We start from the raw sequence: 12,053 nt of genomic DNA, 5'->3' as shown, positions 1-12,053 counted from the left end.
TGTCAAAATTAATTTCCCCAAGTTGCTTTTGTGACGAAGTCTTGCATGGAATGGCTGCACCACGCGACACTCAGGATCGTCATTAGTTAGCGTGACAGGGGTTTAGAGCCGCCTAAACCCCTCCCAAAACCCTAACAACCCCCCTAATCCCTCCCAGGGGATGGCTCCACAAGTAGACTACCACAAATACCCCTTCTACATCTCCCAAAAAAAAAACAAAACAAAAAAAAAATCCCCTTCTACAAGGCAGCACACCAATGCCCTCACAAATATCACTCGCATAGTCGCATTACGTGCGCAGCGAATTAAAAAAAAGAAAAAAAATAATGAAAATAGCCAGAGCGCCTCACCCAGAGCCGCAGAGACCAGCGGCCAGAGGGGGAGGGGGCTAGGGGAGCCGCTCGCCCATATAAAAGGCGCGGGCGTCCAGCCGCCACCGCTCTCTACCCAAGCAGCCCCCCTCTCGCGAGGCCAATCATTCTCTCCCTTCCCCTCCGCCTCGCGCCGCCTCTCCTCTCCTCGCCCCCCTCACCGGAGCCGAAGCTTCCCCGCCGCCGCGCGGCAGGTTCGTCTCACTCGCCCCCCCTCCCCCCTCCCCTCCCCCAATCCGTTCTCCTCCCCGGCTCGCGTCCGGCCGAACGGAGCGCCCGCCTCGGGGTCGATTTGGCGAGGGTTTAGGGTTTTTGATTCGACTCCAGATCGTGTTTGGTTGGGGTTTAGCGGCGCGACCCGTGTTATTAGGGAGTCGTTTGTGTGGCCGATTCTGTGGTGGGGTTTGGATTTGATTTGGATTTGGTGGGTTTGGTATTTTTTGGCCTGGGCAGGGAATATGGCGGGGAAGTCGAAGGGCGCGAGGAACAAGGCGAAGGCGCAGGGTGGAAGCCAGGCCGCCGTCGCGGCGGAGCCGGAGGTGCCGGTGACCGATGGAGTCGAGGATGCCAAGCCCGAGAACGAGGAAGTTAGTGAACCTGCCGTCGTAGAGGGCAGTGACACTGGCGCTGAGAAGGAGCAGGGCGATGCAGCTGGGGAAACACAAGCCGCGAAGAAGCCAGCTGAAGGTAATGGTCTCCCCACTCGATCGTGTTCATATACTGATACTGTATTTGTTTCTTCAAATCAGAAACTGTGCCTTGTAGAATATAGAACATAATTTTAATAAAGCTCTGGTCTTAGAGAGATAAATGAATTGTGCAATACCATCGTGTTAGAGAAATATCTGAGTTTTAGTACTGACAGGCCATCGGGCTAGAGAATTACCAAGTGTGCAGTACTAAGTTTTACAAGGATACAGCTGGTATCTGCATTTTTAGTAATTAAGTAGTTTAGAACGATGCATTCTCTTTTTTAAAAAAATTGTAGGGTAAGGCTAGCTGAGTTCAATTTATGTGGAATGAAGAACACGTTTAATGCTGCTGCTGTTGACTTTGTTTTTGCATTAATGATGATAGGTATACATAGTATCTACTGCAATGGGCAAAAAAGTGTCTTTAGCATTTGTAAGATGTAACAACTGATACTTTCCTGTTCTAACTATTTCAAAAAGCTGTGATAAGCTACAAAACTCTACCTGGATAGAAACTTTCTTGAACTGAGACACTTGTTGGAATACTCTACTTATCTTATTAACAGCATGTCTCTTTGTTTCCACATTGGGCTACCCGTTCTCATTTGATCGATCATGAGGACTTCCTATGTGCTTAGATGTGTTATTAATTATATTTCGTTCTCTAGTGACTTAAGTTCTAACAACCAACCAACCGTTTTATCTCAACAGGGGAGGTTCATCTCTACCCTGTTTCTGTTAAGACACAGTCTGGTGAAAAGCTTGAGTTGCAGGTATTTTATATACAAAGTGTGCTGTGTCTCTCAGTCTGTACTGGCTCTGTGTAATTCGTATCATGATATTACTTACAGCTAAGCCCTGGAGACTCCGTCATTGATGTCAAACAATTTCTCTTGGACGCTCCTGAAACGTGCTTCTACACATGCTATGATTTGTTATTGCACACTAAAGATGGCTCAACTCATGAGCTTGAGGACTATAATGAAATTGCTGAGATTGCTGATATAACTGCTGGTGGCTGTTCATTGGAGATTGTTGCTGGTATGCAATTCAAAATTATCTTTTTTGGATCATTCTCTTCAGTTGTTCCTTTTAAAATTTGACGCAACGATTTGTGTTTTGTTCTAGCGATATATGATGAGAGATCTATTAGGTCACATCTCCGTCGTGTCAGGGAATTGCTATCCCTCTCTAGTCTTCATGTATCACTTTCCACATCCCTTGCTCTTCAGCAAGAATCTGCACAGGAAAAATCTGCAGATACTGCAGGTACAACCCTTGGTTTTGCCCTATGCTGTGTAGTTTATTGATGACATTCTATATTATTAGGAATTTTTTGCATGTCACTGATTAGTTTACTAATTTACACGCAAGTTTTGATGTTCTGTCTTTTCTTTACTTAGGAGATTCTGGGAAAACGGCTAATCAAGAGCTTGATGGGTTGAATTTCATGGATGACAGTACTGGTGCTGTCATTAATTTGTTGCCATCTGTACCAGCAGAGATCAAATGCGTGGGTAGCATAGTTTTTTCTTCATTTAATCCTCCGCCAAGTTATAGGAGGTAACTCTAATGACCGCATATTCCGCACTTGTGTCATTTATTTGGATACCTTAGAAAGATTGGTCAAATATAAGGCTATTGCTTAGTATTTTGATTCTCCATGGAATTCACAGTCGTTGATCCTTTCTTCAGATTGCATGGAGATCTCATTTATATTGATGTTATGACCTTAGAAGGAAACAAGTACTGTATCACAGGAAACTCCAAATCATTTTATGTGAACTCTAGCAATGGAAGTATTCTGGATCCAAGGCCTAGCAAACAGGCTCTGGAGGACAGCACCCTAGTCGGTCTACTACAAAAAATCAGTGCCAAGTTCAAGAAAGGTTTTCAATTGCTCTCAAATATTTCCTTATTATGTCAAATGACTACTCTTAAGTTTCTATAACAATAGTCGGGCAAATCTTATGAAGGTTTTCGTGAAATTTTGGATCGCAAAGCATCAGCCCATCCTTTTGAGAATGTTCAGGCCTTGCTCCCAGTGACTTCTTGGTTGGGAGCTTATCCTGTGCCAGGTGATTTATTCAGTACATTCCCTGCTCACAATTTCATTCTCTTTTCTGTTTGTACTGAGGTTTTAATGACTATTTGAAGTGTTCCGCTTCTGGTATGGTCAAATCTTAAGCTAGTTATGAACATGTTTTCTGCCAGCAGGCAGAATGGTTTGATGTGCACCTGAAACTATTCTTATGTTGTTTCTACTTCTACAACTATTGAAGCGTTGACTTCAGTTGATATACCCCATAATCATTGCCAGATTCTTTTCAGCTGATTCTGACCTTGTCTGTGAACCTTTCATCCTTCCTATTTTCCGTAGCTCTTTACGTCGATCTTCTTTGCTAATTATTCTTGTTTTTGGGACTGCTATTATTTATTGTAGATTACTCCATGTATTTTGTCTTTTTGTGTAGATGCTGTAATATAGCTTTTATACTCCACATTTTTGTGTTAGCAGAACATAGAAGGGATGCAGCTAGGGCTGAAGATTCTGTTGTGCTGTCATATGGAACCGAATTGATTGGCATGCAAAGAGACTGGAATGAAGAATTACAGTCTTGCCGGGAGTTTCCTCATAGCAATCCTCAAGAAAGGTTGTTACCTACCTTTGCATTCTTGGATTGCCTATCTATATCATCTACAATAAATATTTCTGGCTATTGTAGGATATTGCGTGGCAGAGCACTTTATAAGGTGACATGTGATTTCGTTGATGCTGCAGTTAAAGGGGCAGTTGGTGTCATTAATAGGTGTATACCCCCAATAAATCCAACTGATCCGGAATGTTTTCATATGTGAGTAAGCTCAAATATAATACTATCTGAACTGTTAGCGAAACAATTCTTATGTCTGTGAGTGTTGTTTGGTTTTTTTATGGAATTTTGGACTAGTGTTATGTGAAATTTCTCTCTCGGAAGGGTGTGTGTTGCATGTGACTGTTAGGAACTTCTCTTTTGCACTTGCTCATCAAGTTTGGTTTGAGTCATCTGGCTTAACTGTTTTTTAATGATGTTTTAATTCCCATTTAGAGATGCTTACCTATGCTCTTATTATATTTCAGGTATGTACACAACAATATTTTCTTTAGTTTCGCTGTTGACTCCGACTATGAGCAACTCCCAAAGGACCAGAAGCCAAATGGTCAAAATGGATCTGGCAGAAGTGTGATAGGCTCCTCAGATCCGGGGTCTAAGCCAAATAAGAACCATGCAGATCCTAGTGGCACAACAAATTCAAAAACTGAAGAACCTAATGGTGTTTTGGACAATACTTCTGATGCATCGGCAGAGGCACAGATAGCAGACAGTGAACAGGCTACCTATGCTTCTGCCAACAATGACTTAAAAGGAACTAAGGCATACCAAGAATCTGATATTCCTGGGCTGTATAATCTTGCTATGGCAATTATTGATTACAGAGGTCACAGGGTTGTAGCACAGGTATGTTTCCTGATTACTATATTTTTTTTTATGTTCTACTGGATACCTATTTTCTCTTGCACATGTTAATTGCAATAATCTTTCTATATTCTTCTGATAAGTAGATACCTAGATTTATACTACCTCTGTCCCAAAATGTAGCAATTTTTAGCACAGTACCTTGTCCCAAAATGAAGCTTTTTCTCTACCTATACTCTCCTATCAATCAATCACAACCATCCTCCATTTAATTTGTTACCTATTTTGTCTTCTCAACCAATCACAACTATCATCCATTTAATTTGTTACATATTTTTTCCTCTCAACCAATCACAACCTTCCTACAATCATTTCAACCTACTCTCTTAATACCCGTGCCCACCTAAAAAATGCTTATATTTTGGGATGGTGGTAGTACCCTTTTAGCATGATATATGATTTCATACGGTTTGCTGCTGATGTTGTTATAAATTTGATCATTGCATTTTGTTGTATGTTGTTGTTTCACTCTATCCTTGTCTTAGTTTCTCTCTCTCTCTCTCTCTCTCTCTCTCTCTCTCTCTCATAAAATGTGTCCTGTTGAAAATGTTTAACTGAGTTTTTGTTTATTTGCCTTGTACAACTGTACTTGTCTTGTAGAGCATCATACCTGGTATTCTTCAAGGAGACAAGTCCGATTCCCTTCTGTATGGTTCCGTTGATAATGGCAAGAAAATATCTTGGAATGAGTCATTCCATTCAAAGGTTGGCCAATATGTTCCTTTTAGCATGCAAAATATTCTCTGTACAGGAGTAATGAATTTTCTTCAGTATACGGGCTCTCAAAACTTATGTTCTTTAGTTGATGGTGGTGTTATCTTGTTGCTAGACGTCGTACAGTTCACAACTAACGAGAATTTGCAAGTTCATATAAACTGGTTGTTATGTTAATTAAGATGATGTTGCTTAATAATGATCATGATGGGTGCCTGTTTGATATATTTTGATTATCAGTGGTGATGCTAAAACTGCATGTTGTACCAAGTATGGTGACTAAAGAACTATTCTTGATATTTGAATTCTTCGGATAATTATATACTTTTACTTTTGTTTCCCTGTCAAGTTTTTCACAAGCTTATCATGTGGCTTGTTAGATGAAAAATTAATGGTTTGCCTGACTTGTGCACAATTTGATTTTCTATCAAACGGTAATGCAATTTTTGATGTTAGCCTTACTTAGTGGTACTTAATTTCCACTGAAGATCATTATGGAAATTGGAATAGCAAGTCAAGAAAGATTTTTTTTTTGTAGCCATACTTGATTCTTGGTGGTAGTGATTAACCACTCTGATCATGTTATACAGCAGTGGATGTATTCTGTGCCTTGTGGTATTCAAAGACTATCCTTATTTCTTGATGATATCTATTATTTTAGGTGGTTGAGGCTGCAAAGCGACTCCATGTGAAGGAGCATGTGGTTTTGGATGGTTCTGGTAATCCTGTAAAATTAGCTGCTACGGTTGAATGCAAGGGAATTGTTGGAAGTGATGACAGGTCAAAATCTATATCTAAAAACAACAATGTGCTTTTTCTTTTTCTAAATGCTCAGTGGTTCTTTTGGGTGCTGGAGATCCTGTATAAGCTTCTTCTAGGTGTTTTGTGTGTGTGTGTTTGGGGGGGGGGGGGGGGAGGGGGTGCCTCTTTTGGAACCTTTATAATTTTGTCAAACTGCCAAACTTGTACTCAGTGAACACACACTACAGTGCTAATGTTGATATCCTTTTATTGAATAACATGATCCTTTCCCCTTTTCCAACTGTAGGCATTATATTTTGGATCTGATGAGAGTGACCCCTCGAGATTCTAACTACATTGGACTACAGCACCGCTTCTGTGTGTTGAGGCCTGAACTTGTAGCCTCATTCATTGAGGTGAGCTGATCCCGTGGTCTCCCTTTTTCTGCAAAGAAGATGGTTCGCTGGTATATGATCAGTCCTAACTATCTCATATCTTTATGTAAGCAGGCTGAATCCACAAATAAATCCACTACACAGAAAGTTGCAGATGCTCCTGGAGAATCTAATGGGCAATTGGTAAGTACTTCTGATGCTACGGTTGGTGCAGAAATTTATTATGGAATACTTTGTGTTTGTTCAAAAGCATTCATTCCTAAATTAGTGTTACAGTCAAGTCAAACTGGATATGCTATTTTCCTTTATAACCTAAAACACATTGCCACGTTTTTATTTCTCACTTTCATATCTTCCTTTATTCAGTTGCATGGTAATGGTTTGTTTGTCTAAACTCTAAAGTTCTAACTTATCCAATATCATGAAGCAAAATGATTTTCCCATTTTTATTTAACAGTTTATGGGTGTTCAATTTCCCTTGTGGTACTCATATGCCTAAAATTTCTTTAAAAAAAATGTGGTTATTCTTGTTTCAAATATGCAAACTGGAAACTTAGTCCACCTATTTCAGGCTACAACTGCGGAAGGACCTGCCAAATCTGATGAAAACTCTGTTCCTAGACCTGATAAGTTTGATGAAGACTCTGGTCCTAGACCTGGCACGTCTGATGACAGCTCTGCTACTAAACCTGCTGAACATAACGAGTCAACTGCAGAAATCCTTTTTAATCCAAATGTGTTTACAGAGTACAAACTTGCTGGTAGTCCAGAGGTTAGTCTTAGAACTACTCCCTGCTTGATATCCCTGCTCTAATTTATTGACAGCCTACTCTTTGCTTTCTTAGGAGATTGCAGCAGATGAAGCATTGGTTAAAAAGGTTGGTTCGTATCTTCTAGACACGGTGATACCAAAGTTTGTTCAGGATCTCTGCTCCCTAGATGTCTCCCCCATGGATGGGCAGACTTTGACTGATGTGCTGCATAGCAATGGGATAAATGTTAGGTATCTTGGCAAAGTGAGTCTCTGAACTGATCGAGCTGGATGTGAGTTCATTGCATTTTATGTATAGTATGTTCATTATCTAATTCCTTTCTCAGGTAGCTGACATGATCAAGCATTTGCCACATCTACGGGGTTTGTTGTCTTCTGAGATAATTGTTAGGTCGGCAAAGCATGTGGTCAAGGTGATAGATCTATCTTACCAGCTGTTTGTTTTTATGATGGAAATTCTTTGCATTTATTTCTTTAATAATTTCTAAAGGATGAGTCATACTGTCACCCAGACTCATCCTGCTGTCCATTCAAACAAATGTTATATGGATAAGATTATTCATCAAAATGCATAACTTTCCTGTTTTACCACGTTTAATAAGAAGTCATTGGAAAAACTATGCCAATTTGTTGACCGTACTGTTTGTTGTTCCCATCCCAGGAAATACTTAGGCAAAGCGCAGATCATGATATTGGACCAGCCATTGCTCATTTCTTAAATTGTTTTATTGGCAATGTTTTGGCACCTTCCACAAAAGGTAGTGTTGACAGTACGGATACAAAAACCCAAAAGGTATGCTATTCCACACGTAAGAAACTCATGTCATCACTTGTATTCTAACTGCAACTAATGGCTATTCTTTTGGATTTTCAAATTGGTAGGGTCATGAGAAGACTCAAAATCAAAAATCTGCCAAGGGACAGAAATCAAGCCTTTCTGCTTCTTCAAAGAACATTGTGCCAACATTTTCCCATCTAACATCTGATGGGATTTGGTCTAACATTAAGGAGTTTGCGAAACATAAATATCTGGTAGTGGCTATTGCTTCTTTTGTTTCCGTAGTTTTCTATAGATGCCATCAATATAACACTCCTTTTATTTAGTTTGAAGTGACCGATGATGCTAAGACTGGTGCTAAAAGAGTTGCAGTACTCCGCAATCTTTGCCAAAAGGTTTGCTTTGTTCAGCTCTGTATTCATTGAGTTTGCTATTCTCTTTCAGAGAAATGTTTAATAGTTTGGCTGCAAGTAGTTCCAACAAATAATTCTTATGTGCTCTTTTGGTCAATTGTGACATAATCTGCATAATAGGTGGGAATAACAATTGCTTCTCGCAAATATGACCTCGATGCTGCAGCTCCATTCCAGCCTTCAGATATCCTGAATCTCCAACCAGTTGTCAAGCATTCTGTTCCTGTATGTACAGATGCAAGGAATCTTATGGAAGCAGGGAAAATCCGGATGGCTGAGGTATGTATGGAGAAAATCCAGATATAATTTTCCCGTGAAATTTGTGATAACATGTTTTGATGGACTCATCTTATACTGATTAATGCTTCCTCTGTTGACAAATAAGTGTCATTTTGGACAGTGATATGGACACCAATGCACTTCTTTACTTGTATAGAACCTATAAAAAATATATATCATAGCTAAATTGTTTTGAAACTATTTTGAAGACAAATCTAAATCACTTTTAATAGTTGATTTGAAATGTTCAAAAGATCGCTTGTCACTTATTTTTGTCTGGAGGGAGTATCCTGTTTAATTTTCTGTACTCGTGGATTTTACAAATTTTTATACCTGCATTTCAGGGAACATTGAATGAGGCCTATGCACTATTTTCTGAAGCTTTTTCACTACTTCAACAGGTATGCATCACAGCTATATTACGGCACAAACGTGGATATTTGATTTCTGACATTTATTTATGACCTTTAACAGATTACTGGTCCCATGCATAAGGATGCCGCAAACTGTTGCCGGTAACACATTAGCTTATTTGTTTAGGCATCTGGCATTTTCTAGATTTCTCTTTTTGTTTTTATGTACATAAGTCATCCATAATAAAATCTTTGGATTTTAATTTGTTTTCCCTTTGACTGAAGGTACCTTGCTATGGTTTTGTACCATGCTGGCGATATACCAGGAGCAATTGTGCAGCAACATAGAGAACTTATCATAAATGAGCGATGCCTTGGTCTAGATCATCCTGATACAGCCCACAGGCATGTTGTTCAATTTCAATTTTTCTATAGAATTTTGATCTTGTCCTTGTTGTGAAGCTAAATTTCACGTTATTGATACAAAACTGACCGCCCATCCTAGATCCCAACATCTACTAGAAATCTTTAAACCAACTAGAGAATGAATGTATCTTTGTCATATGTGATATTAATTTACAACATCATTTTCTTTCTTTCAATTTGTGCAGTTAATATCTTTTATATTAACTAACCTTGTGTGTTATTTTCTTTTTCAGCTACGGTAACATGGCTTTGTTCTATCATGGGCTTAATCAAACTGAACTTGCTCTGCGTCACATGTCTCGCACGTTGCTTTTGCTAAGTTTAGCATCAGGTCCTAATCATCCAGATGTTGCAGCGACTCTTATAAATGTTGCAATGATGTACCAGGATGCTGGGAATATGAGTACTGCTCTTAGGTATCTTCAGGAAGCACTCACAAAGAACGAGAGGCTTCTAGGACCAGATCATATTCAAACAGCTATCTGCTATCATGCCCTTGCCATTGCATTCAGTTGTATGGGTGCATTCAAACTTTCAATTCAGGTCAGTTCACCAGAAAGATGATTGGTAATAAGAATACTTTGAAAACATTGATCTCATGTATTGATTCTGATGGCAGCATGAAAAGAAGACCTATGATATACTGGTGAAACAATTGGGGAGTGATGATTCAAGGACTAAGGATGCAGAAAGTTGGTTAAATACATTTAAGTCGCGAGAACAGCAGGTATAAGTTTAAACTGTATTTGGATTTGTGATACTTTTAACAAGCATGCAACATGTTTTATGTATGGCATAGTATTGTAGTTTTGTATTTTCTTAAGAAAATGTATACGGCTGTTTTTTATTTGGTCCTGTATCTCTTGTACATCTAATATACTCCCTCCGTTTCACAATGTAAGTCATTCTAGCATTTCCCACATTTATACTGATGTTAATGAAATATGAATGTGGGAAATGCTAAAATGACTTACATTGTGAAACGGAGGAAGTACCAAGTAATGCAATGCAAAACCTTTGTGTAAGAAAATCTTCCATTCTGCTTTGCATACCTTTATCTTCATGCTGGATCCGGTTTTGCATTGTCCATCGAAGACGTAACTCTCATTTTGCTGTACAGGTGAATGCCCAGAAGCAAAAAGGTCAGCAGGGTACTAACCCACCTGCTAATCCTATTGAGTTGTTGAAGGTAAGTTTAGTTGCTGCAATCTTGAAGTCTTTACCGTTTTGCCTTTGATACAACCCTACAATTCCAGGAGAGTAGATAGCCGTAGACTCATAGTTCCTTTTTAGCTTGTCATAGGAAGTACAGAGTGAAAACCTCCTTTTGAGAATCTGGCAACATTAGTGTTGCATCAGATGATGTTGATTGAATTGACTGGCAGTATGAGATAACATTCTCTTGTTTTAGTTATGGAAGCTTTTTGCCCCAATATTTGTCCCTATATTGTTTGTTTGCTATTCTGTACATGGATTAATCCCTGGCACGCTTGGTCGTTTGAAGGTGATGGTACATTGCCACTTCTTTTTGGGTTTCTCCTTGTCACTGTTAACGAAGTATATGTATATGGCTATTAGACATCTCAGTATTTTGTATTTGGTTCTTTTGACATCCAGTTTTTACCTTATGATTTGACAGGCAAATCCTGATTTGGTGAGAGCACTGAAGGCAGCTGCGAAACAACCTGGTGAAGGATCAGCAAATGTCAACCGATCACTTAATGCTGCAGTAGTTGGTGAAGGTGTTCCTCGAGTAAGAGGAGTTGATGAGCGGGCTGCTCGGGCAACTGCAGAAGTTCGGAAGAAAGCTGCTGCCAGAGGCCTTAATGTGCGAAGCGGGCAGGCGCCTGATTACATGTCTAATCTATCTCAAATTCTCAACTATCTGGGCTCGGCGAAGGCGCCTACTGCTTCTGGTAGCACTCCAGCCACTGCCGCTGCTACTTCCGCTACTGCCAGCACTCAAAATGCATCTGAAGGTCAGCAATCGAATGGACCCCCACAAAACGGCACTGCAGGGAATACCAACGGGCCATCGTCTAAAAAGTCCGGTGGTTCCACACCAGTAGGATTAGGGACTTCCTTGGAGTTGAAGAAGCAGAAATCAAAGCAGAAGTCATAGAAAGTAACATCAGTGGTAGGTTTATTTCCAACAATTTTAGAATTCTAGGGTGCTTTGAGTTTTTTACCCACATAGAATTGTCACGCCAGCATGGTGGCAGAGTAATTTTGTTTGTTTTTTTTGGAGGGGTTCTTAGGATGAGTTCAATAATAACAAACGAGAATGAAGTGAAACAATTGTTGTGACATTGATAGACTACTGATGATGAGATAAAATGGCTAAGCATTCTGCCTTCACACCAGAAAGCTGAGTCAAGTTCGTTCATTCATAAAATTATGTCGTTTTTGCTGGAATCGTATTTCGGTACTGCCTAGCTTAGTTGGCAGAAAAAGAATGTCCATGATTTGGTATTGCCTATTTCTTCATGCTTTTTGGATTGTAGGACCATTATCCAGCATTGGACTGTGTCAGAATAACAGTTTCATCTTCTTGAAGGTAAGAGGTAGTACAACGATTTTGCCTTCTTCAAGGAGATGCAG

General features: G+C 39.7%; 1 protein-coding gene across 2 annotated transcripts; it reads left to right on the top strand.

Annotated features, from left to right (window-relative positions):
* The first annotated feature begins 401 nt into the window (after positions 1-401).
* On the top strand, positions 402-11,819 carry LOC127762041 (clustered mitochondria protein). 2 transcript variants are annotated; one of them, XM_052286390.1, is made up of 29 exons: positions 402-565; positions 825-1,058; positions 1,775-1,836; positions 1,915-2,104; positions 2,192-2,332; positions 2,467-2,626; positions 2,759-2,952; positions 3,040-3,141; positions 3,582-3,717; positions 3,790-3,918; positions 4,185-4,563; positions 5,182-5,286; positions 5,957-6,075; positions 6,344-6,452; positions 6,546-6,614; positions 7,003-7,203; positions 7,277-7,447; positions 7,530-7,616; positions 7,865-7,996; positions 8,086-8,235; positions 8,308-8,376; positions 8,515-8,673; positions 9,018-9,074; positions 9,148-9,188; positions 9,312-9,431; positions 9,686-9,995; positions 10,072-10,179; positions 10,573-10,641; positions 11,092-11,819. In XM_052286390.1, exons 2-29 carry the CDS (start codon positions 830-832, stop codon positions 11,572-11,574), a joined length of 4,281 nt encoding a protein of 1,426 aa, XP_052142350.1. In that variant the 5' UTR covers positions 402-565; positions 825-829; the 3' UTR covers positions 11,575-11,819. The 2 variants fall into 2 exon arrangements, with proteins under 2 accessions (XP_052142350.1, XP_052142349.1); XM_052286389.1 differs by having other exon boundaries at positions 3,582-3,918.
* The last annotated feature ends 234 nt before the right edge of the window (positions 11,820-12,053 follow it).

This window comes from Oryza glaberrima, chromosome 2 (assembly GCF_000147395.1).
Source record: "Oryza glaberrima chromosome 2, OglaRS2, whole genome shotgun sequence".
NCBI lineage: Eukaryota > Viridiplantae > Streptophyta > Magnoliopsida > Poales > Poaceae > Oryza > Oryza glaberrima.
The sequence above is the reverse complement of the archived record's forward strand: the minus strand, read 5'-3'. Positions and strand labels throughout refer to the sequence as shown.